Here is a 27,407-nt window from a genome sequence, read left to right on the forward strand (position 1 = left end):
TGTGTTCAGTGAGAAATCATTATTCAGATGTTATTGTTTGGAGTGCGAGTGCTGAAGGACGAGATGCTCTCAGAGTATTGACAGTGTTTGACAGCCTGCGGTGCACATATGGATGTGTGTGAGTCCATGTGTTTGGTCTGGCTGAGCCGTACTTGTGAGGACTGACTTCATAGTCCGCTATTCTTGTGAGGATATTTTAGGGTTGTGATGGTCATCCGGGGTTCTGTGGTTTGCAGGCGAGGTTAAGTTAAGGTTAGTAAATGTTTTGGGTGTTCTGGTTAAAGCTAGGGTCAGTAATGTGGAGAAACTAGACCAGTGTTGCCAACTCTTTTCCAAAGAAAGTAGCTAGCAGCACTCTTGTTTTGTAGAATTTCAACAAATATAACAAATGTGTTTTTGAAGAACAACCCCAGCATCAAGAGTACATATGAGGTAAAGGTTGGGCTGCATGCTATTAAGAAGTCATTTCTATTTTCATTAAAGACCCAAACCAACAGTGAATGTCTACATCTACTAACAAGTGTTGTGTGTGTCAAAGCCTGATATCTCTTCTTCTGTGCCAAAGAGCTTCTGTGTTCCTTCATTGATTGATTTAGTTCATCCTGCTGCCACAAATACTCACTAAATGTGGATTAATCCGCCGCTGAAAATAGTCCCCAACATAAAATATCTCCTCCTATTTAAGTATTGTTTGATAAAAAACTACAGTTGCCAGATGTTTTAGGATATCATTAAGCCTTTTTTTTAATAAATTAAACAAAATATTTATGAGACGTTAAAGATGTATGTCTTCAGTAGGAACCAAAGGGAAACGCTTGAGTGCATGAGGGCACAGTATTTCTTTTTTTAATATAAGTAGCAGCATTTTTTATCGAGCCACAGCTTAGATTAACAACGCACGATACAAATCAGCAACAGAATATAATGAAAACTTATTTTCCTTTAACATTCAATGCTGCTCTTCAGAGGAGGAGTCTATGTGATACTACATGTAGGCAGACAATGAACCCCCAAACCACAATAATTAGAATTCAGAATTACAGATAATAGTCTGAATCATTTCCCTTTTCTTGAAACATTTCAATGTATGACTCAGGCGAGGCGGATTTAATGCATCACTGGTGAGGCCGGTCTTTTCCTGGCCTTGATAGTCTCAACACTTACTTATAGATATAAATACAAACTGGGATCCGGGGAGTTCAAACAGTGATTCATGTGCAGCAGCAGTGGCCTGAAGAGTGGCTCAGTTTCAGGCAGGTAATTCTGTGCTTGACAGTCAGAGGAGGCCTCGGTGAATCGCCTCGGCTCAGCTGAGGCGGAGTGCTACATGTGGGCTGGGAATTGAACACAGCCCCGTTGCTTCTTTGCCGACAAGCCCCGAGTAATCACACTCTCGAGCTCGGTGCCGCCAATTAATTCAACCTTGCTTTCCTCCCGCAACACACACACACACACTCCCAGGGCTGAGGGGGTATAAGAGGAGGGTTATCCACGTGACACCCAGCTGCAACTCTAATGTCTCTTGTTTCATGTGGGGAGTATGAGGGGGATGTTAGTGTGTGTGAGTGTGTATTTATGGGCCTCGTGTGTGTTAAGGGGGTTCTGCATGGTTATGAGTGCATATAGGTGTGTCTGTTATTTATCTCCAAGACAGGCGGGATTCTTTCTACAACTGCGCTCTGCATGAAATTAATCAATTTCATATTCTTTAGCAGACCTGCATTTGTTCTTTATGCATTTTGTTCTACATTCTTATGCATATGAAATTTCCATACAGTATATTCTCCCCTCTGAAGTGTTTTAGCCATACCTGATGCAAACACAACATAATGATGTCCACAGACAGACATATTAACACTCACACACAGATTCACAAGGTGAAAACAATACCAGCGGCAATTAATCCATCTCTCAATACGTTCTGAATTAACAATAGACCCTGCTATCAGGCCTTTTTTACATGCACAACTGACACTTCCTATAAAGGAGTTGTTCTTATTATGTGTAGTTTGCAAAAGTGAAAGCAGGGCTGTGCATTCAGTTTTTTGCACATAGAACTGGTGCTACAGAAGATGAACTTTAGTAGCACAGGCGACAAAGTTTAAGCACTGGTTTAAAATAGATATTTAATTGGCCAATCCTCAAATCAACCATTTTTTAAAATTGTATATAAAATTAAATTATCATGCTTTCAGTCGTGTGAAAGTTTGACCAGCCTAAAGTGAACCACCATCACCTGGTGATCGAGGCCGACAATGAAATTAAGGAACAACACTGACTGTTGCTGTATGACGGGTAAGTCTTTATCTGCTGTTACAATCATTAACTAGAACATGCATATCCTGCAGAAAATTTGTGTGCATGCCGAAAGCTAAAGTAAATGGAAAAGTATTGCTGAAAAATGTTAGAGCTCAAATGCATTGCACTGCTGTTGAAATGTAAAACTGGCTGAGTTGGAAGCTGAACTCTTTTATCTGAAGAAGCTAAGACCTGAAATACACTGAAAAGCTGGAAACTAAAGTGTTTTACTGTTAAAGTAGTAGCAGTAGCAGTAGTTGTAGAAGGAACAGTAGTATTAGTAGTAGCAGCATCAGTAGTAGTAGTACTAGTAGCAACAGTAGCAGTAGCAGCAGTAGTAGTAATAGTAGGAGTAGGAGTGACAGCAACAGTAGCAGCAGCAGTAACAGTCGTAGTAGTAGTAGCAGTAGCAGTAGTAGTAACAGCAGCAGCAGCAGCAGTAGTAGTAGTAGTATTAGTAATAGTAGCAATAGTAGTAGTAGTAGTAGTAGTAGTAGTAGCAACGGTAGCAGTAGCACCAGTATAGTACCAGATGCAGCAGCAGCAGCAGCAGTAGTAGTAGTGGCTGCAACAGTAGCAGCAGCAGTAACAGTCGTAGTAATAGTAGCAGTAGCAGCAGCAGTAGTAGTAGCAGTAGTAGTAATAGTCGTAGTAATAGTAGCAGTAGCAGCAGCAGTAGTAGTAGTAGTAGTAGTAGTAATAGTAGCAATAGTAGTAGTAGTAGCAACAGTAGCAGTAGCACCAGTATAGTACCAGATGCAGCAGCAGCAGCAGTAGTAGTAGTAGTAGCAACAGCAGTAATAGTAGAAGCAGCAGCATCAGTAGTAGTAGTACTAGTAGCAACAGTAGCAGTAGCAGCAGTAGTAGCCTAGTAGTAAAAGCACCAGTAGCAGGAGTAGGATTAGCAGTAGCAGTGGTAGCAGCAACAGCAGCAGCAGCAGTAATAGTTGTAGTAATAGTAGGATCAGCAGTAGTAGCAGCACCAGCAGCAGTAGTAGCAGCAGCAGCAGCAGCAGCAGTAGTAGTAGTAGTAGTAGCACCAGCAGGAGTAGTTTTGTCCAGCTTTTCAAAGCTACTGACAGCAGCCTTTTTCTCGTATATTCTACATGATGTTTTGTCTATTTTATTAATATTATCTGAATCAATACTCTTAAACCAAAACTGTTATGACCTCTTCTTCTGAATGATGTAGCTTTCAGCTAAATGAATTGATTGTTATTGATTACTCAAGGCTTATTCATCTACTCAACAACCTAACACTCAACATCAGAGGAGACAAATATCCTAAAATAACTGCAGAGGCCTGTTGAGCTGGAAAAAAGGAAAACACAAATGTGTCTTTGTGTCATAAAAAATCCAATTCCAGGTATTTGTAAGGGGTTGACTGTTCTAAAGCCTTTCATGGAGATATAACATTTGTGGACATAACATTTCCTGTCCATAATAATTACACAATACTCTCATTCTTTTCTGTACGGCGACCAGTTTTTGTATTAACTTTGAGTTTGATTTCCTGTATCTGTGTAAAATCACATCATGGAAAATAATGTAATCTACTAAATGAAGTTAGTCTTAAGTGCATGTCCTTGCATGACATTTATTCACCGTCAAACCTGAGAGGATTATGTAAGGGCCCCTAAACATCACGGGTCCTAAACATCATGGGAATAAACTATTTCCATTTTGTCTGTCGGGGTGGGGGGTGGGGGTGCGTGCTGTGTTCAGACGGAGACAATGAAAAGGCGCCCAGGGCGTTTTCTGTGAGACGTAAAGAAGCCCTTTTAATAATAACAAATTGAGATTTGGCGGTGAGGTTCACAGGGAGGGAGCGAATGTGTCGGCCAAAGCATCACCGGTCAGACGGCTTTTACCTGTGAGTTCTGGATCTGGATGGTTCCCGGCGGCAGCCCCTGCGTTAACACTTGCCCTTGCGATGTCACCATGGCAACCGGCTGGTACAGGGTCCCACCTGAGGGGATAATTTGCCGTCATGAGTATCAAGTGGCTTCAGCAGCTATACTGGCAGCCACGTTTCGCACAACCACCGGAGCCTTATTAACTTCTTGTCAGTCCCGCAAACAAAAACAAGGCGGACAAGAAATGAAATGATTAAATTCAAGGGGAGTTAATGTCCTTTAACCCGGGAAAAAAAGAAGAAGAAGGGAGTTTGCTTTTGCTCCTGGCTTAATTAGTCTTGATCAAGACACTCTTATCACAGTCTGTTTGAGCTCTTCAGTGTGTAGTGATCAAAGGCTGATATTGATTTAGTTTTGGTTGAAAGGGATTTCCGGAGGGCAGGATTAACATTTCACTGTACAGGCTTGACATTATAAGACCCTATCAGCCAGGCACCACGTGAAGGATGCTATCATGGCTCTCTGATACACAGACAGTAGTTTATACATACTGTATACACAAAAGATGCAATATTAGTATTATCATTATTATTCTCTCAAAATAGAATATTAAAAGAGTAGCATTTAAATGTTGTGATTCATTGCAGAATGGCGTGTATTATGCTTGTACTGTGTGATATGGTTGAAATAAAAAAAACATGCTTACCATAATGATTATTTTTATTAATATGATTATATATGTATTTGAAGATATGGTTTGTTAATGCAAAGTCAAGATAAATAGTTTATGTTGCGTAATAGTGATTATTTGTCATTTCAAATGTCATTGCAACACAAGTCTTATGAAGAATATTAATTATAATATTAATATCCTTTATTTATATATACTATATAACATTAAACATATATTATTATAGCACCTTTCTAAATGTGGTTACAAAGAGCTTTACAGTAAAAAAACAACAACAGAGCAATTGATAAAGTAATGGGGATAAAACGCAGAGGAGAAGAAAATTAATAAAGATAATACAAATGATACAAAAGTATTAAGTTGAATATTATAATTAAAATAATATATTTTATATATATATTATAATTAAAAGTAAGGTAGTAGAGCAGCAGCACTGGATAAACTCAAACAAGTAAGTATGGTGTTTTTAGACCAGAATAAAGGGTATTGCAGTCGTCTAAACTTGAACGGATAAAAGCATGGAATACTTTCTCAAAATCTGAGAGTTGAAAATGATTTAATGTTGGCTATATATATATATATGAATCAAAAGTAGTCCCTAAAGGGATCCTTGGGGGACTTCACAGGCAAGGTATAGAAGATGCTCCTCCACTGATGACATCAAAACTTCTATTAGTAAGGTAGGAACAAAATCATCTGAGAGCCAGCAGAGCATCACGTTGTCTATCACTGAATTAAAAACATCAGTAGACTATTTGATATGCACATTACTCGTTACTCATAAACAGATATCTGCTTATAAATGCAGAATCTGGAGGCAACGGGACATGAATTATCAGTATCGGAAGCGTTCTGGTTTCCATTAATAGTCTGAGTAGTATCGACCAGTCACGTTTCAGCGAGCTTTGGTTGCATGCAGGTAATCAGTCCATGTGGAGAGCAAAAGAGGCGGAACACATCGGCCGAAATAAATGCAATCTCGGAACCCATCGGCTCCTGTCTGACGAGGATTTAGCTTTTTATTAGCATAAATAAACTGTTAACTAAGTGTGAAACAATCTGGACGTCGTCTCTCAACTCCAACTCCATTCCCGCATCTCAAGTTGCTAATGAGACTGTAAAACAAAGTTACCTGGATATCCTCTGACTACATCGAAAACCCCAGAAATACCAGCTATTGCTCCCTATTACAGCTTTTAAATGTGACATTGCACTAGAAATACTCGCCTAACACTAACACGAGCCAAAATGATGAGGGGTCCTGGTGTTTGTGTGTGTGTATGTAATCACATGCTTACCCGATACCACTTGAGAGTTGATGGTAGTCATGGCGACATTGCCCTGTTGCAGACCCCCGGCGGGCACCAATATCCCTGAAGGGTTAACAGAGCTGGAGACAGAGGTCATGGATGGAGAGGAGGTCTGAATTAATTCCTGGGGGATCACAGAGAGACACTAGTGAGCAAATGTAAAGAGGTAGCTCTACTGTTTGTGAGTGAAAAACTCCCAGGAGCAAAATCTACCTGATGATAAATGACAAGGTGTATCTTGGGGAGTGCTACTCAGACAGCGATACCATCAAGGAACTGTAACATCCACAGAGAGTCCGTGACTGACCTGCTGCATGTTGAGACTGGTGTGTGACGGAGAATAGGGTCCTCCGAGGTCGTTACGGAGGAGGTTGTCGCTGTGCATCTTGGTCTTGAGGCAGGTGATGTAACGGTTGCAGAAATCTTTACAGAGCTCATTGACCTTCTCTAACTCTAAAAGGTGGATTCGCAACACCTGGATGGCCTTTACCATCTGAAGGAAACAGAGATGAACCATAAACAGATCACCTTCACAACATGCTGCAAAACTCAATCACTCACTTTATTAAAACAACATTAATTACCCATTCATGCTTTTTGAATATAGTTTCTACACAGTTTACCCCTTAAAATCTACCAAATAGCATTAAGTGAGCTTTACTTTTTCCCAAAACATCCAGGAATAGCTTTTAAAGCAAATTTTAAAGGGGTTAAGAGGAGAACAAATCTATTAGTCTACAGCCATGTTAACAGCTCCGTGGGGCTCTGTGAAGCATAGTGCGGCTTTGAGCTACCTAAATGCCTTTAATCACATGTTGATGATTACAGTAGCAAATAAAGTTTACAATGTTAACCGTCTCAGTTTAGCACTAAACACAGAGTACAGCTGAGGCTGAAGGGAATTAGTTTGCAGTTATTTGGTCATAAATCTATTGGATCAAGTGTTAGTGTTAGATCAAGTCAGGGGATCATCAAAACTATTAGGTTCATCCTCTGGGCGCCACCGATATCTGTACCAAATGCCATGGCAATCCATAGTTGTCAAGGCATTTCACTCACGCTAGAGGATAAATCAGAAGGATTCATCTTTCTAGTGCCTAGAAGTCAAGTTCCTGTCTCCTACATTTCCCATAATGCAGCTGGATTTAGTCTCTCATGAGATCTCTCCTGCCTCCTAAATGTCCGCTTCTTTCCAACCTTCAGTTTGTAATGCAGCTTTATCTGTTTAAAATTGTAAGACTCCAAAGTCCAAACACTGGGAAGATCCCCTCATGTGTACGATTGGTGGATTGGGCCTTTAAGATACAAATTCTGGGGTTCCTTTTATGGCATTTGGTTGATTTAAAGGTTTTATCCCCTTTACAACTCAATGCAGAAAACCCATTAAAAACCCAGGCAACCGCATGTTCCCCCGAATAACTAAAAATACAGATGCACTGATGATCACCCACATCAGCTATGAATGTACTTTAGCAGAGTACTTTAACAGAGCTTGAGAACTACCTTTGTAAAGGTGCGCCACGTTTCTCTCACAAGCCAATCAGAGCAGACTGGGCTTTTTCAGGGGGGTTAATACAGGAAAAACAAAAAATAATGTGTGTTTTGAACATTAAAGCATGTAAACATGTTCTAGTAGAAACCCTGGAAATGAGTAATGATATGTTAAGATAAAGTAAACTCAAGTGAGATGAGATGAGTCAGTTTTTAAATGGTGAGATGTGACGAGAGGACGTGACATGCAGCGATGTCTTTTATTGATGAGCAGGAGTGATATCCGCCTCTTTATTTATTCCAGAGATGCATACAGATTGCAAGTATACAGGGGGGGGGCTGTAATCCTTTCATCCTTCACTCTCCCGAAGATCAAGTCTCTAATATGTAATGCTGAGAGGTCACACTTGAAGCTTCTCCTCTGCCTCCATGTCTGTAGGGCTGGCTTTGAGGGCTACGACATTTAAAGGGACTGTTTGGAACGTCTAACACGTATGAATCATTGTGGGTCGGTGTCTCATGCGCGCTCGCGTGTGGCTACGCTGTTCAGACTCAGACTCCAACACAAACTACAGTGAAGCACCAAAACCTCTTGGTTGTATCTAGTGAAGCTCGTCTGTTAAACAGTGTTGGCCGCGGTCGGAGGACGCGGGGGAGACCGTAGCTTTGGTCTCCAGGACCGGAGTCTCTGCTCCTCTGCCTGCCTTCACTCACACACCGCGCTCATTCTCGCTCCACTCTCACGTGCATGCTGCTCACTCCACACTGCAGAAGAGTTAGTGTAGCTCTGAGAATATCTAGTGAATGTTCAGTGGACGTTTGTGCAGAAATAACTGCTGCAGCTCCTCCAGACCAACAGAGGTTTCCCGTGTCTTGTGAAGTGACGGGGCTCCGCAGAGAGAAACGTTATCGTCTCCGACCAAAACTCCGGCGTCTCCCCCGTTCCCTCCGGCCGCGGTCGGGAGGCTGAGGCAGGAAAAGCCAACACTAGGATCAGCATTGATTCATGGAGAGACCTTCGTCTGGTCAGCTAACATTACTGCCAAGCAGCTGAGATATAGAGTGATATTGTGCTTTTAGCTGACGTGTGTCTCCTCACTGTGTTGAACGATGCTTGTTCATGTCTATGTAGAGCGAGCACAAGCGCCAGCAACAGGATGCTGACTTTCGTTTCCTCACCATGCTGTTCCTGGCAAGCCTAAAGGCCTAAAGGAACTCTGATGAGGCTGATGAGGCAGGTTTCAGTCCAGCTTTTATAGAATCATGTCAAGGAAAATCTCCCGTACACCAAAATAGAATTATTGCTTATTGGTCAGGGAGGAACTTCTATTATATTAGATACTGACAGACAGGTGTCTTATATTTAACAGACCATTTCAATGGAGTTGCGTTGCTAGGAAACTGCAGGTTTATCTCCTCATAATGGCAAAGAACATATTTAGACTTCACTATAAACAGATTAGAATCTAATGGTTTAGTCTGACATGTATGTTCTAGTCGTCAGCAGTCATCTGGCCATCAACAGCGTGGCTTTCCTCCACTCCGTGCAGCACGCTGTAGTGCACTCCCTCAAAGTCACCCCTCAAGGTCAACAGAATGGACAGAAAAGTGCTTGGCCAAGGAGGAGATAAATCAGCTAATTAAACTGCGCTCACTTAATCAAGGGACCAGTAACTCTTTGCCCATCGCAGCCAGTCAGGCCCAGTGTAACATTACTGTCCTGTGGAAGAGTTAGTGCCCTCTGGGAGGGATGCCCGTACCCAGTGCCTCATAAAACACACAGATGCAGGGTTAATTGACTGTTCAGCACTTGTCGGCCGGCCGTCCCAAGTACTGTAATGGCAAGAGTGCACTTTTTTTTTCCTTGTCTCTGTCTTTGTCTGGCTTCAACTCCTCCCCCTCTTTTCTCATTGAACATGATCAGCATCCTCCTTCTCTTAATTTGTAATTACTGCTAGCTGTTGTGCAAGGGGAAGTGCATGGGGGTGGATGGGGAAGATTACATGAAAAAGGAGGGAATGATTAGGAGTAGTAATGATGGGATGCACTGGAAACACACATTTCTACAGCTCTATTATTATTGAGCAGGTTCCCTAAACTAACTCTCTAATAGCATGTTTAAAAAGCATTTAATGGAAGAAGCACCACAATACTCACAATGAGTGAAATCAAAGTGTCTGGAGCCCATGTTGTGTTGTATGTCACAGTAGTAGTTGGCTTACCAAGTTGTCCAGCTCTGGATCTTCACTGAAGAAGGGCTTGTGTTCTCGCTCCTGCTGGTGCACAAAGTTCTCAATGTCCACATCAAAGCTGGCCGACGTGATGCATTCAGATCCCTGCGTGGCCTGCTCACATTTCTCAAACAATAACGCCAGCAGGGGGAACAATGGATGTCTGAGGACGGAGAGAGAGAGAGAGAGGAAGAGAGAGAGAGAGGGAGGGAGAGAGGCACAGTTTGTAGAGATGTGTAGATTTGACCTCATGTATATATTATTGATTGTGTATTAGAAGTAAATGTTGGCCGTCATCAAGTCATAACTGTAGCTTTGGGAATCTTAATTTCACTGCATTTCAAGAGAGAAGGTAATTAATGCATTTTAGGAGTTTGGGGCATTTTGTGTTTTGCAATTAATTAGTAATAATTAATATTATTAATAAGAAAGTATCTCTGATGCCCTTAGAGGACAAAAAAGTCACATGAAATTATATAATTTTTTTCTTATTATTAACTTGAAAAACATCACCCGGACTGCTTTCTTCCCCCTACGCAACATCTCCAGACTCCGCCCATCCCTGTCTCCAGACTCCGCCCATCCCTGTCTCCAGACTCCGCCCATCCCTGTCTCATCCCAGCACAGAAATCTTGGTCCACGCATTTGTTACATCCCGGATTGACTACTGCAACGCTGTCCTCTCTGGCCTTCCCACCAAACTGCTCAACAGACTTCAAATCATTTAGAACTCTGCCGCCTGGATCTTCACCCGCACCAGATCCTCCGACCACATCACCCCCATTCTCATGACTCCCAAAACCTTCTGCTCACCTACAAAGCCCTCCACAACCTCGCCCCCACCTACCTCACAGACCTCCTTCAGGAGTACACCCCCTCCCGTTCCCTGCGCTCATCTTCAGCTGGTCTTCTGACCCCCCCACCTCACGCCTCAGCACCATGGGAGCTCGGGCGTTCAGCTGCTCTGCTCCCAGGCTCTGGAACGCCCTCCCTCCTCACATCCGGCAGTCTGACACTATCACATCATTCAAGTCCAACCTCAAAACTCACCTGTTCAAACTGGCCTATTCTCTACAGTGTCCATCAGTTCATCATACGTGTCGGCATAAATGTGTCTATGTCATGTCCGGCTGTTTTGATCTGTTCATGTATAATTTGATCTTTGGAAGGTGTCCTTGGGTGTCCTGAAAGGTGCCACCACATAAAATGTATTATTATTATTAACTTTAACTGAGTTAGATCTTTTAACCAACAACAGTCCTGATCATAACTACCAAATATTCATTCATTTTCAGAATTTTAACCCTTTGAATGCCAGATTGTTGACATAGTACCACGGGGTGGGAGTTTATTAGCAAATGGCTCAATCTGGTGGAAAATAGTAAACACTCCAGATATAATAGAATGCATGACTTTATGTTTTCAGTAGCTCTGCTGGAGGCACGCGTTGTTCATCAGGTCTGATGATCAGTTCATCAGAGAGACATTAAATCAGAGGGACATCAGGGTCTGCTCTCAGCTGATTCTCCTCTCTAGCTGCATCTTGAGCTGTTTGTCTTTAAGTTGACACTTTGCCGACGCATTAAAAGCGTGACTTTCCCTTTTGACACTTGACATTAGTTACCATTGCTTAATTGGTTTACCAATTACCAAATCAATTGATTATGTTACAAAGTGTTATGATTATATAGCATTCTTATTTACATGTAAGATCTCAGATTCCTTTCACACATATTTCTACTCACTAAAAGTCCTTATGGCCGAGGAGCCCTCTTGACTACAGGGCCCTGGGATGGTATTTTTACGGTACATATGCAAAGACACGTGGACTCTTAATAGAGTGATGGCACAAGAGAGAAGAATTCAAGACATAATACGAGCTCCACTCCAAAACCCTTCAACCTCCCTCTCTGCACCGTTAATAGCATGGCAGCTCCATGACATTCCCTAAAGGACATGCTGAACATACGGACAAGGTTCAGCTGGAGATCAAAAAAAGATCTTTAAGTGGATAGGATATGGTCCAGTGACAGCGCTAGGCTTCACAGTGTCACCTACATTGTTACCATCTGCCTTTTATAGGGAATGTCACTCATATAAGATCCCCCAGATACACTGTGCAATGGTCCATACTGCTGCTGAATGGAGTACATGCCAAATTATTGAGCATTTCCACTTGGAGGAAAGCTGCTGTCCTAATGGCCAGAGTGACAGAACACAAACTCAGACAGGAGACTGACTGAGAATAGATGAATATAGACCTATATTTCATATCTCTGTTCTCTCCATGTTCTTATTTCATGCCGTGTCTTTTCCTGGACTCTGCCTCTTCCGTCCTCTCACACGCTGTCCTTTGTGTTACCTTCGACTTAGAGGAAGACGAAACACAGCGGAACTTCTCAAAATATGTCCCCATCAAATTCATTATGATAAGGACACTTTGGCAGTATATTATACATCTCCAGTTAACAGCTTACTAGTGGCATCTTTCATTACTTCCACATCCAGTAGCTTTACCTGTAGCCTGTAGGGTGTACAGGGAGGCTTCTTAAAGGAATGAAGCTGAGTTGATTACCTCCGCCAAGGCCAAAGGCCGAGGAAGGAGGTATTGTTTTCACCAGTGTTGGTTTGTTTGTCTGTCTGTCTGTCTGTCCTTCTGTTAGCAGGATTACTCCAAAAGTTTGTGATGGATTTGAATGATGTTTTTTGGAGGGGTGGGGTGTTGAACAATGAACAATCCATTTGATTTTGGTGGTGATCGGGATCAGGATTCCGATCAGCCTGAGCAATAAATCCACAGGGTATGACACATGTGCAGTGTAACTGATAACGCGTTGATGACGCATGACCCCGCGTTCTTCCTTCTTCCTGAGAGCAGAGAGATACGTGTGGATGTGTGGCGAGACATCGAGGTGCGGCGGGAGCTGCTGTCCGGTTGCGGTGAGAAAGAACAAAGCGGTAGATGACGGGATGAGAGACAACAAGGTGTAACGTTATACAGACATAACAAGGCTGCTGAATGAGAGAGGCATCCGCCGATACGTTACACGGAAACACACCGTGTTAATAATAAGCCGACCACCTCACGGTACCGCCAGCTGGGAGCTTTTAAAAGTCAGGCACCTTGGCAGAGGTCTGCGCTCATCGAGTGCTAGTTAGTGATGTTTCACTATTTAAAACAGCAAAAAAGCAGTGACGTAAGAACTCATTATTCTTATAGATACGGCTAAGGCATAGCCACGGGTGTGCTACGCCATAGCAGATGCAGAATGAATTTTTGAGTTATAGCCTTACTAAAACGAGTTACTGTTACTATAGTGGAAGTTGGCAGTTGGCCCTACACACACATTTAGCAGGAAAAAGATGTCATGAGCAGTGGTAGCGTGCCGCTGGGACCGGGAGAGGCTGCACAGAAAGCTGCCGGGGCTGTTAGAAAACGAAGCGGCAGCTGGCAGCGTCATCTCTTGCTGCATTCACCTGCACTCCGACATCGGGGTTTCGTTCTTGTGAATTTCCGAGCAGCCACAACTTTTCATAAATATATACTCAGGTGGCAGCTGGGGGTGGCTGGATTAGTGCTCAAACTGCCCTCTGGGCGCTCGTATAAAGCATCTCTCCATCTCAAAGTCCTGGGCTGAGTTTCAGTCCCAGTCCTTCCCTGGATCATGCGGCACACCCAGTTTCCTTTCTGGCTATGCTACGCTCATTCAAACACTCCTCAGAGCTTTAAGGCATATCCAGGACTGTTCCTTCATATTTCTAAAGCATACTCTGATTCTGGATTGCATGAAAGCCCATATGGGGGGAATTTTAATATGATTGGAGCATCTTGCACATTTGTCCTGTTCAGTCTGAACATTGGTGGAGTCTGTGTATTGCTTTCAGCCCATTGAAGTCATGGCCATGTCTGAGGGGAGACGGCGTGCATTGTTGTGTATTTTGATACGACCATAACCTAAATAACATGACAAAATAAGTCAACGTTGACTTTTAGTTTCACGCGGGCTACGAACAACGGTCTCCTGGGTGAAAGTCCTGTGTTTGTTTGACCCATCTGTCATCCCTCCGACCCGCTCTAGGCAGACTACTGTGCACTTTATACTACATCAGTTGCTCGGACCGTCTAGTGTTGCATTCAGACGCTAAAGGGAGCCTCGGTGCCACTTCTAGTGATCACGGTTACAGTGATCGACCACTCATATGGATCTAAAAGAATCATTCTGTTTAAATAATCGGCTTATAGTAATCAAATAGTCCGCTTACAGAGTTCAATTTGGGTCTTTTCATACATCACAACTTATGGAAAATCATTTTAAAACTACATTAGACTAACATGAATTGCATTTTTTCAGCATTCACTGCCGGGACAAATGACTCTGCAGTAGTTACGGGTATTTATCGGTTCCAGCTCCGATCGGCAGTGATGGAAACATGACATGACCCGGGTGGACGCACTAATTTTTGGCCCATTTCCGACGCTTTTTATGTCATCTCGGCCACAAATCCTGTCCGTCTCCGTCCAAGCAGCAGTCGAACATCGTTCCAAATTAGTTGGCACTGAGCTTGAGGAGAGACTGAACAAGTAACAGATATAAAAAAGAAGTAACTACTGTAACTGGGAAAGGAGACTCTCGCCTATTTTGAGCAGGTTTTCCTGTGTTTAAAAAAACAAACAAAATATACGTCCAAATGGAAAAAATAAATTGTACATAATGTATGTATAGCAAATTGATTTTTGCACTTATGGTAGCTGTTTGTTTAAAGATGATTTTCATATTTTTCTCACATTTGCATGTCAGACCGTGTCATTATTGTGGACATGTATATATGTGTGTGGTGAGTGTATATGGCAGGGGACGGCAGTGACATGGAGGCAGACTGGGCCCCTGCTCAGGCCCTAACCCATGGCTCTCATTTGCAGCCTTTAATAGTCGTCTATATTATACTCTAATCTGCCTGATCCCAATTTAATGCCGCTCCCTCAGCCAGACGTGGCGGGAATACTAAACAGGAGGGTCACGTGCGCAGTGGAGAGCCTCTGCCTTGTCTGTTTAATGTCTGCTTGTGGTGGGGTGGAGAAGAACCCAGGTGGGGGTGACGGAGAGGGGGAGATATAACTGAGAGCAAACAGGGTGACTCTCAGCTCTGCAGATGGTGTCTTAACAACTTATTTACTCTCATGTTCTGCCTCTGTGTTATTTTTATTTTATAACAGAAAGTGATTAATTCCATTTAACCTTCTCTGAGTGTCGACACTCATGACACTTTGTTTGAGTCGTGACTCGTGAGTTGCTTTAGAAACATCACGCAGACATAGAACTGCTAATGCATCTATTCACAGATATCTGCTGACGAGGAGATGTGGCACTGCAGGGCCTGAGTACCCCAGGGGCATTGTGGGTAGCGCTTGCAGAGTACACAACACCTTTATTGGCTGGTAGATATATAGACTACTGCTGCCCTGTGCAGGGCGGGAAAAACAAAGCAAATACAGCAATGAAAGGCGGCAGAATGCATGTCACAGAATGATGTCATGAAGATGTTAAATTGTTGTCACGGATGAATTAATACACACAAGTAATGTTTATATGATTGCATAGCAGATTTCATATAAGCTACGGTTTTGAAGCCGCGAGCTTGGCATTTTAGCTGATGCAATCTTGGTTTTTGAAACCAGAAGTGACACGAGAGGGTGGAGCTATGAGTACAACCGAACGCTGCATAAGACATAAAGCAACCAAAATGTTACAGTTAACTTTGACAAACTGAAAACACACTGTGAAAGGGTTAACGTTCTAAGACGAAAACATTCTCCAGACCGGAGCATAGCGTCAATCACAAGGTAGCCCCGCCCTAAAGCATCCCCTGCTTTATGGTCTATCTGACTCTAAATAGGACCATCATTTACTAAATGAACATCATGCTGTATTGAAGAAGACTTGCGATTGAGACCATAAACTCATGTTTACAATGTTTACTGAGGTAATAAATCACGAGAGAAGGAGGCTCATTTTCTCTTTGACTTCTATACAATCAGTGTTGCAACCTGCTGGCTTTTTATGGCTTAAGGCACTTCCACGTTGGCTTCACTTCTCAGAACCGGAGGTAGCGTCCTGGGTGGCAGCTGCCACATTATGCCTCTTGGCTCGCTCTGGAAAACATATCAATATTTGGATAATGGTGCTTTTTCTTTTTTCTATAACTGAATATGAATCTGAATGATTACATTGTTTTAATCTGTCCAGTATGAGAAAGCTTTATTCTACTATTATAAGAGTTATTTGTTTGTTGTTCTGCAGATTCTCTGTATTTCATCATAATTGGTATGTTAACACACAACCCTCTCCAATAAACACAAACTGATTTTGTAGTTTGAAAGAAAATGAGCCTTCTCATTCTGTTCGTTCTTAAACAGAGACAATAAAGCACGTCTTGTTTAATGGCACTGAGTCGAATTAACATTCAGAAACAGTCAAATACATGAAATTGAAAGTGCATTTGTTCATCAGACTTTGTTGAGTTGAAATCTGTAAACAACGTATTAATGTACATGGTGAGAATGTTATCTTGACAACAACAGCTTTGTAAAAGCTCGATGTGGATGTGGACCCATTTGCATATAAGATATTTGCATTTTCTTTCTCTGCTGCTGCAATTCAGTTCCTTGCTTTCCTCATTTGGCCTATAGATGTATCAAAAATCTTAACATGTTATGTTAAAAACAAAAGTGATATAATAAGATATTAAAAATACATTTTCATTTCGCTGTTTAACCGGAAAAAAATATTTCTTGATGGAGATACACCAATAAAGCTCTAATAAACATCTTTCACGGTGTTCTGTCCTTTCTGGAAAGCTTTCAGCTGCAGATGTTTGACATGATATGTTTAAGATCATTACGGGTTGTTGAGATTAGCTTCAGTGTTGGTGCTCTGCGGCTAACGGTTAAAGGCTAAAGCTCAAAGCAAATCAGGGTTTGCACGAGGAAACGTCTATCCTAGACAACGTACCATACACAGTTGGACCTCGCCAAGTCGGAGCAACGTTAAAAACACTACCTTTCGGCACTTTCTATGACCTTTACACAGGAAGTCGGGATTAAGGTAGATGGGGTGTGAAAAGGCATGCATTTTTATGAACGCGAACATAGCCGCATGTGTCTGCTCGTGTGAGTGAATGGGTGAGTGAATGGTCACGCTTTGTGTGTGCTTTCCAGTCTCCCACTACCTCCTGCAACCATCCTGAGCCCCCCCATGTCGGCTGCCAGAAGCGGCAGGTTCCTATCTGCAGTGCGACGGAGTGGAGATTGTCGGCTGGGGGATCATTACGAGGGCCATAAAAGAGCGATTTACAGGACGGCCAGTGAGTGGAGTCAGCATGGTCCCCACCCTCCAGCACTGCATCGTGCTGGGTCACCAACGGAAAGCCCAAAACAGAGCTCCAGAGGCCAGCGGGGGAATGTGATGACTTAAACATGAAGGTGAGGGACGTGGCAGCTCTTGTGGCAGCTGCTTTATGGCCGGTGAGTCCAGTGTCACTGGATTCTGATGTTTGATTAGAGGGCAGTGCACTTCAAAAAGCACAACTTGGAGGTAGACAATGATTTTAACATTTAAAAATGCTGTTGTTAAAGCTGCAGTCTGGAACTTTGAGTAAGTATGATGCATGGTCGATACAATCTAAATATACTGTCATCAGTTATACAAACCAAGCTAACAACTGTTAACTGTGTCTGAAATCATTCCTGCTGCCGTCGCTCCGTTTGCTTATGAGCCACAGCGACCTGTAACAGTTGCGTCACGACTGTGCGCCCTCATTTGCAACCCAATTGGTTTGTCCCGGCCCTCTTGTTAGCGGTGGGTCAGACCAGGGTCGGACCACGGTCGATTTCGATGTGAATGGCACGGACCAGGGTCGCTAACAGACCTATTCCGTTTGCAAATGAGGACGCACGGTCCGTGATGTAACTGTTACAGATCGCTGAGGCTCATAAGCAAACGGAGCGACGGCAGCAGGAATGATTTCAGACACACCGGAGGTGAACGACGGACGAGAACACGGATGTGTGGCGAGATGTTGAGGTGCGGGAGCTGCTGACCGTCCACGCTGAGGAAGAAAAAAAGAGGTAGATGACGGGACGGTGAGGGACAACGTAGTGTAACGTTAAACCAACATAACAAGGCTGCTGAATGAGAGAGGCATCCGCCGCTACACGCAAACACACCGTGTTAATAATAACCCGACCACCTCACGGGACCGCCAGCTGTGAGCACATCTGTTTTTAAAGCGTGTTTGCTCACGTTCTATTTGTAACATTACCTTTTTACCTTTTTATCTTTCAAAATAAACCTACTAAAAGATCCATCTGTCACCTGTTCTCTCTGTTATAAAGTCACAAACCCAGTCACAGTTCATTACATTATCGAGCCAGGTCGCATCTGAATTGTCCTGACCAGGGTTCAAACCAGGTTGACTGGCTTGGTTTGAATTGACAAAAGGAGGGCTACCAGGACCAGCGTAGGTTAACCCTGGTCCAACCCTGGTCATTGGTATGAAAGGGGTATAAGAGACAGGGCAGGTCGGGGTTAGCATGCTCATTTCAGTAGATATCTATGCAACACAGAGACGTCTTTGAATCAACACCAACACTGTAAACTCTTCACATTCTGTTGATAATGTTAGTTCATTTTTTGGACTAGACTTCTGTCCAGATCTTTCACATTGCACCTTTTTTTTGTCAGCAAAAAAAGTCAGGTTTTCTCCTGACAATGAAAAATGTTAAACCTGCAGACGCAGAGCTGTGCACGAAAACAAGCTCAAATCAAAGCAGCGCAGACGTCTACAGAATAAGTCATGTTTGCCTGCTTTCGTAATAATCTGGCAGGCCACCAAGGGGGCAGACAGAGATGGGGGTGGGGTTTGAAGGTATGTGTTTGTGTGTGTGTGTGTGTGTGTGTGTGTGTGTGTGCTCCCCACTGTTTGCCAGCCTAATCAGGCCTGCTGTACCCCCGTATATTAGAAGCCAGTCTGTGGTGGAGTCCTGCTGTGTTTGCTCCTGACAAGGCCCCCGTTTCCCCAGGCTACATGTCTGAAGCACACCCTGCGTAAGGGAGTGTGTGTGTGTGTGTGTGTGTGTGTGTGTGTGTGTGTGTGTGTGTGTGAATAAGAACTATCTGAATAAATCCTGTCTTCTTTTCATTACTTTTCAAACTCCCCTTTTCATTCTCATGTCTGGTCCTGAACTTCACTCGGGGTTTTGTTTCTCTGAGGTCTCCTGAGCCAAATAGCTCCATTCAGTCTATGATGTGTACATCTCTCCCAACACCAGCCAGAACCAGCGACGCAGTCTGCAGATGCAGATGCCTGTGTGGAATTCTGGCTGAAGTCCATAGCAGATTTATACAGACATATAGATATAATATATAATTTATCAAATGCTGCTTTCCATTTTTATGCAGACGATACAGTTATCTATTGCTCTTCCCCTTCGGTAGCACAGAGCCTTGAATTCCTGCAGTCTGCCTTTGATATTAACTCATCTTAAGTTAGTGTTAAATGCAGACAAATCCAAAATCATGCTATTTTTTAAATGGCATCTAATCTTCCTGATGCTCAAGAGGTTGATATTGAAATGGTCCCAACATATGAGTATTTAGATATCATTATTGATCAGCGAGGAAACACTTGATATCGGCAGCTTTTTTTTTTACCTTAATTGGATTACGGTGATCTGCTCTATATGAATGCACCTGTCCAGCTCCTAAAGAGGCTGGATACTGGTTACCATTGTGCTTTATGTTGTATTACTGGCTGTGGAAATCTGGTAAACCGCTGTACTCTGTATGTGGCTGCTAAATGGCTAAATCTCTGTATGTCTGCAGACTTTCACATCGGTCGGCTCTTATGTATAAATCGCTCCTTGGACTGGTTCCCTACTATCTGTGTACATACATGTGCACAAACCAAAACCACTATGGCCTGCGCTCTCACAATGTTCTACAGCTGTTGGTCCCAGAGGTTAGAACGGAGCTGGGCTAAAGAAAAGCTTTTAAATACGCTGGAATAATGTAAAGAAGGACCTGAAACCATCAGAGCTGATTACTACTGTACGAGGATGGAGATAGTGACACAACGATGTGATTGCTCTTGAATTTCTCACTGAATGGTATTGATGTTTTGCTGTGCAGCTGTTTTTGTGTTGCATACGATCGGGCTGTCTTGCTCGTTCACTCGTGTTGGGTGACTGTTGTGTTTGTCTGCTTGTCTTGTTTGTTTTTATTGTTGTAAAAATGTTCATGCTGCCCTCTTGGCCAGGTCACTCTCAGAAAAGAGATTTTAATCTCAATGAGTTTTTATCTGGTTAAATGAAGGATATATTCACCGATCAGCCATAACCTTCAGACCACTGACAGGTGAAGTGAATAACATTGATTATCTGGTTACCATGGCACCTGGCAGTGGGGGGGGGATATATTAGACAGCAAGTGAGCATTTTGAACTTTGTGTTGGAAGCAGAACTGCAGCTCTTGTGGGATGTTCCCGGTCTGCAGTGGTCAGGACCTACCAAAAGTGGTCCAAGGAAGGAAAACCGATGAACTGGCGACAGGGTCAGACCCGAGGCTCATTGAAGCCCGTGGGGAGTGAAGGCTGGCCCGTGTTGCCTGATCCAATAGAAGAGCTACTGGAGCTCAAACTGCTGAAAGAGTTAATACTGGTTCTGATAGAAAGGTGTCAGAAACACAGTGAGGAGCATTTGTTGCGTATGGGGACCGGTCAGGGTGCCCGTGCTGACCTAATGTTATGGCTGATTGGTGTATTTAAACCACTCATTCTAAAGAAAACAAGAATTCTTAGTTTCAGGTGATTATGTGTGTTACACACTGTTCCTTTAACGTATTACAGAATAATATTCATCTATTATATTTATTTCATTTTTCATTGTCACAACTTTCCCCTTTTTTTTTTCCAGCAACTAAAAGAAGAAAGAAAAAAAAACGTACTCTCAACAGACCAGCTCCGTCCTGAAAGGTTCGGGGATGGTAAGGCAAGAACGTACCTCGCACGACAGCTGGATTCTCTCAATGTCACGAGATCACGTGAGAATCACAGGATCACATGAAAATCCATCTCGTCAGGCTTCAAGTAATGCATTTGTGTCTGACCAATCAGTGTTCTGTGAGGAGCTACCTGCAGCTATGGGCGTGGTTTATGTGATGGGATGCGAGAGAACTAAATACTAAATACAATATTTGCTGGACCTGACTGGCTGCCTCTTCGACGGGGCTGCGCTGAACTCCTGCAAAACCCAAGTTGCCATTACTTTTATTTTATTGTTATATATTTTTTTCATGTTAGATGTTATAAAAAGTCAATCATATATAGATTATGCATCTATCAAACTATATTTTTCATTGGTGAAACAAAGAAATGAAGATACATTTGAGGGCATTATTTGAAGGCTGTGTTTTATTCTCTTCTGTGGTTGTTATATCTTGTGCCAAGAAAAGATAACAGATTACTAAACTACCCAAGTAAAGAACAAAACAAGAAAATTGTGGACTTCCTTTCTCACCCAAAGTCAAGCGGCGAGGAAACTCATAAAAACGCGTATCTAAAAGAAACAGCCAATAAAACCACTTGAGCTTTGACACAGTTTCCTGCATTCAGCAGCGGCTGAGCACCAGCACACGCTGACCTGCTAAATGGAGAAGGCACAGCCTGTTTTAAGCCCGTCAGACAGCGTGATACTTTGCTCTGCTGGAATAGCAGCGCGATAGTGGAGGATGCATTGATGCATTGTGGCAGCGAGGATAAACAGACTTTATGGTGCATTACAGAGGCAGGCAAACACAAATGTGGCCGACGGCATCCTTGGACGTGTCAAATTAAACGCGCTCCCTCCCGTTGTGTACGACATGAGGGGTCTTCAAATGTTCACTTCTTTTATGCCATTAACAACAAAGTGCAAATACAAGCATAAACACACCCAAGGCTGGATAGACTCCTGCATGTCTTGGAGTTTCAGCATGACGGCATGTTAACCTTCCCACAAAATACACACACAAACCCTTAAATTCAGTCTCAATGCAAAATACCCAGGCTGACCAGCATGGGAGAGGCTTTCAGCAAAGACCCACCATGTAGGGGAGTGAATGATAATATGCCCCATACAGGGCTCTGCACTGCAACACTGGCAGCTTTGTAAAAGGATCCCACCTCCGTCAAAACACAGAATAAATCACATTTTAGTTTTCCTTTTCCCTTTCTGATGCAAATAACATGTGTTACATATCATCAACAACTGATTCCTAAACCAAGTAGAGTTCAATATGTTTGATGAATAGGTAACACATCTGAAGAACAGATTGCGTCTTCAGGTAATCGCTCTCTGTCTGGAATAGTGCCGTAGTAGTGAATGTGTAATACTGCCTGTGAGAAACACACTCGCCTTACTGGTTATTATTGCTTCCCCTAAGTTCTCTACATGTAAAGCAAGCGAGCATTTAACTCAGACATAAAAGTGCGACCTTAAAACAGCGTGTTCTGGTAAACACAGCTCTCTTCTACCCGAGTTGTTTGGAAAGCATCACAAGGACATTTCCGTCTAAAAGAGAAGGACTATTATGATGTCTCTTTCAATTAAGTGCATGTTTCCATCTCTGAACCGAATCGGCTTCCATCAGCTTAGAGCGCTTTATTCGCAACCTAAAAAACAAAAGCTTCACTGGCTTTTTAATAAGATGCACAGAATCCAGAAGGATCTTTATAGTAAATGCCACAACTCATTAGGCTAATTACCCTATCACACATTTACTCCGCTGCTAATAACAAAGTAGACAGAGAGACAGAGAGAGGGGGAGAGAGGAAACCACACATCTCCTCATAAAGTTGGCATTCTAGCAATTAGTGAAAAGAAACATTAAAGCCCACACAGACTTCCTGAGCAAAAATAATTAAAGAAAAATGGCAGAGATGCTGATTCTCCGCTGCTTTCCTCTTTTCAAAGTCTACAGCCCCCATATGAGCACTGTGTAGAGGCAGGAACACGGGCGGATCAGACTTCTATTAAAATAAGAGTGCTATTTGTGTTTTTTTTCTGCATAATTTGACTCACTGTGGGAGACGGTGACTTGTGAAGTCAAATTTAATTGCGTTTATAACAAGGTAACAAGGTGCGTTTAGTCATTAGCTCCTCGCATGAGCAAAAATAATTCCAAAAGTTCTAATCTGCTCTGCCTCCTCTGGGGTACAGAACAGCGAGGATTTAACTTAAGAACTACAAATAATCATGTTTTAACAGCACATGCTGGTGAATCCTGAGCTCGTGTTGCTCCCCGAGCTCAGCGCTGCCTCTGACACTGTAGATCACAACATTTTAATTGGCCATCATACACATTTACAGACTCAACTGACTCTGTGCTCTCCATAACTCCATTTAACCGGGAAGTAACTCAAGTTCCTGTCTTATTTTATTCCCGTCTTGTCGTGTCACATAAAGATACAGAGTATACAGCTGTATTGGCCTGTGGAAGGAAATAATGTGGACCCTAATACTCTTCAAAAGGAGTTTGTGTACCTTAGTGTAAGAGTACCACTTTAAACATTTAAGATCATCTTACTAACTAAGCCCAATAATCCTAATTATGTTAAGTACTCCATTGAACAGCCTGTTTGAATGTCTGTCTTCATGCAAAATCTCACACCTGGACATGAAAAATAAGTGTTACTCCTAATATGTCGAGCTATTTCTTTAATCTGTGTATTGACTTCCTACTGTGCATGTGTATGCATGTACATCCAGCTCAGTGTCGTCTTCTCCAGCACTTCTACCACGGCAACACCAACAACAAGCACAACACGCCGCTGCTGCACGTCCTCTTCTACTGTGCATGTTTGAAACTGTTTTACATTAATTAACACACCCAAGAATGGATACACAGATACCCCAGCTCTTATAGGAGGCACTCCAATCAAGCAGCTAATAAAGAACATTAGCATTATTAACATTAATATATTCTGTCAGACAGCTAGAGAGCTGGATCGCTGAGACCACATTTAAATCAACTAAACATCTTTGTTGTTTAGCTGCTACCGAGAGCTTCCTCTGTTCCTGCCTTCCTGTGTGTGTGGTTCAGGGAGAGAAGAGAAGACAGTGGAGATCCAGAAGTGGAAGAGGGGCTGATTTGGACTGAGATATCCCCCCACTCCCTCCACACACCACCACCACCACCACCCGGATCTGCTCCAAACATGGCTGCTCACATCAAAGGCAGCCATGTATCTCAGAGGAGCTGCTAAGGACTTTACAGCAGCTCGCCTCAGGCCTGAGCACGGGTGCTCGCACCTCCTCAGACAGTGGCGCTGGATACCCGGCGGTGGGACCCGAGGAGCCGGGACACGTGGCCCGACGCGGTGTGCGGTGTCATCGTTACAGGACGGTGCTGCACCAGACGGTGCGGGGCAGCTTCTGTCTCATCCCGCTGAACAAATCTAGTAAGTTGTTGGTTTGCTGCCTACACCGACTCGATTAAAAATGTCTGTATTTTGAATAATTTACTTCATGAATAGATAATACAACTCATTATAAGGGTGCATCAATATTCTAGTGATAAGCTGAGAGAGGAGTGAGGTGTTTTTTTTTTACTAGAGTTTTGGGTTTCACCCAGCAGAGATTTTCTTGCTTATTTTCTACACCTAACAAGGTGGTGCCTTCCAGCGCTTCTACCTGCTAAATAAAAGAATCTCATTTAGAACAAGGGGTGATCCGTAAACAATCTCAAATATGGGCGACAAAAGAGAAAAAAAATATACTTCAGTGTGAAAATTGTCAGGCAGCATTTCACTATGCTTTTACTCAGAGCTTATAATAATATAATCAATCTAAACATCTGCTTAAAGAAAGTGTTTTAACTCCAGAATAAGGTCTCTACCACTTGGAGAGTGATGCTTACCTTCGAAAATGACTGTTGGCGTGAAAAAGAAATACATTGTGTTTTACAATTTCAGTCTGGAACTTTTACACAAAACAACTCTGTTAGCCTGATATGAACATCTGGGTTTACATGTGGTTTCATTTAGCCCTGCTGGGTGTTCATAGATCAATACAGCCTGCTCTCACTCCCAAGTCTTCAGATACGGCAGCTTGGTCAGTGGCCCTACGCTTCAATCTATGACGCTCTACACTGACGTGGTGTGGTTATGTAAAGTAGGAAGTCAGGTGAGGTGTTGTATAAAGACCGATAAAGTCCAACTCAAGCCCAAACCACCGTAACAGTTTTGTGCCCGAGCCCGATTATAAACCTAAATTTCTTCTTTCCCCTTTTTTCAAGGTTATTTTTGTATATGCAATTTACAGTTTGTAATTACAATAGTTTATAAACCAATCTTTAAGTAGTTGAGCTTAGAAACAAACACAATAAGTATGCTAGAGAAAACATCAGCATTCAAAATTGAAAGAAAATTAAAAAAAAGAATAGAATAAAATAATTAAAAAAGGTAATAATAATAATAATAATAATAATAATAAATTAAATAAACAAATAAGTTAAGGGGTGTGTGTATGCAGAGATATAGCAATACCACATACACAGGCATACACATGTACATGTATATGTGCATGCATGCTAACCCATGTGATTATAAACCTAAATTTCACTCAAAAATATAGATTTAAAAATGTATTTCAAGCTTGTCAACTAAAGTATTTTCAGTGTGGTGACACATACTGTATATGAATGTGCCTTCACCTATTGGCAGCCAAAGCTCTAACGGCCACTGACCAAGCAGCCGTATTTGACGAGTTGAGAGTGAGTCCGTGTTGCCCGATACAATGACTGGAAGGCATTTATTCACGTATGCATTCATTCATTGTCTCCCCATACTAATCAGAGTTATAAGAGGCTTTCCCAGTATACACTGTGCAGGAGTCAGAGAAACAGCCTGACTATTGCCAGTATATCAAAAGCTTATTTTAAAGTCAATTAAATCCAAAGAAAAGGAAATTGAGGGTGCTTCTGCTCGCCTTTGATGACTGAAAGCATTTACTGAAGGTGCTCTTTGGTTTATGAACGACACTGAGTGAAAACTGAAGGAGGCACCCTTCAAGTACAATTTTCAAAAGCTTTTAAGTCATGGTTAGTTTAAGAGAACACGCTAATCAAAGACAACACTAGTGCTCGTGGCCTCCATCAGAAGTAGCATGTCAATTTAGTACAATTTCTTAAAGCCAGCATGGTGGCGAGAGAGGAAATGCAATAATTATATCAAAGGAAAAACAAGTGAAGGGAAATTCAAGGGCAGAATGATGCACATAGCCACAACTAGTAAAACAGACGTATAATGACACATGAACCTCTTCATGGCAGATCGAACCAACCTGTAAACAGCCCTCTTGTCAGATTCAAGCTGGGCCTGGGGGTCAAGGGTCACACTGACAGAGGTATTTCCTGCTGCAGAGGCTGCTGGGATATGGACCTGCGGGGTCTTGGTGTTCTGCTGAGTGGTGCCCGTCATCTGGGGACACAAAACAAGAACAAAATGACTTTAAAGTTAAACTATATTCTCAATGTTCAGTTGGTTTTTCAGGTTGGTTCTTTAGCTTTTTGTCACGAGTACTTTCAAACACAACGTGAATATTTAGCGGCAAGAAAGGGCTGTACTTTCTGAACCTTGGCTACGCGAATAAAGGCATCGACCATTGCGCCTGTATTTATCAAACAACAACACGGAGGCTCCGGTGTGTAAAGGCCTTAAAGGGACTGTTTGTAACTTTTTAAGCGTATAAATGTACCGGGTCGCATATGCGCGTTCGCGTGTAGCTGCTGTCTCTCCTCCTCTGCCTGCTCACCTTCACTCAGACAGCGCGCGCGCCCTCGCTGTCTCGCTCCACCTCTAGACGTGAACGCGCGCTCACTCCACACTGCAGAAGAGTTAGTTTAGCTCTGAGAATATCTAGTGAATGTTCAGTGGACGTTTGTGCAGAAATAACTGCTGCAGCTCCTCCAGACCAACAGAGGTTTCCCGTGTCTTGTGAAGTGACGGCGCTCTGCAACGAGTTACGTTGTCTTCTCGTTACCGACCGGGTGCCGGTGTCTTCCTGCTCTCTCTGGCTGCGGGCGGAGAGAGCCTGCCTCAGCCTGCGCTGATGAAGGAAAAGCCAACACTAGGATCAGATCTAAATCATGTTCATGGAGAGACCTTCGTCTGGTCAGCTAACATTACTGCCAAGCAGCTGAAATATAGAGTGATATTGTGCTTTTAGCTGACGTGTCTCCTCACTGTTTTGAGCGATGCTCGTTCAGGTATATTTAGAGCGAGCTAGCGCGAGCCCGATGCTGACTTTCGTTGATTTCACGGCCACAGGTGTCGCTGTTAACAAGCATTTCTGAAAGTTACAAATAGTCCCTTTAAGAGTTGAGGTAGGGGAGAGTGAAACGGCTACTTTGGTTCCCAGCTAGTAAATAAAAGACTAAACATCTGTCAATCAGGAAAAAAACACAAAAATCACATGATCAAAATAACCGGTTTATCA

The 27,407-nt window shown here is 42.8% G+C and overlaps 1 protein-coding gene across 2 annotated transcripts in view; it reads right to left on the reverse strand.

The window, feature by feature from the left end:
* The window catches only part of pknox2 (pbx/knotted 1 homeobox 2), a 91,068-nt gene that overhangs the window by 5,120 nt on the left and 58,541 nt on the right, over positions 1-27,407 (reverse strand). For both annotated transcript variants that reach the window (XM_037749378.1, XM_037749379.1), the window contains 5 exons: positions 26,253-26,389; positions 9,869-10,040; positions 6,463-6,648; positions 6,144-6,279; positions 4,170-4,267 (listed from right to left, as the gene is read on the reverse strand). In XM_037749378.1, coding sequence (XP_037605306.1) covers positions 4,170-4,267; positions 6,144-6,279; positions 6,463-6,648; positions 9,869-10,040; positions 26,253-26,389 — 729 coding nt within the window. The remainder of the gene's footprint in view (positions 1-4,169; positions 4,268-6,143; positions 6,280-6,462; positions 6,649-9,868; positions 10,041-26,252; positions 26,390-27,407) is intronic.

Source organism: Sebastes umbrosus, chromosome 17 (assembly GCF_015220745.1).
Source record: "Sebastes umbrosus isolate fSebUmb1 chromosome 17, fSebUmb1.pri, whole genome shotgun sequence".
NCBI classification, from domain to species: domain Eukaryota; kingdom Metazoa; phylum Chordata; class Actinopteri; order Perciformes; family Sebastidae; genus Sebastes; species Sebastes umbrosus.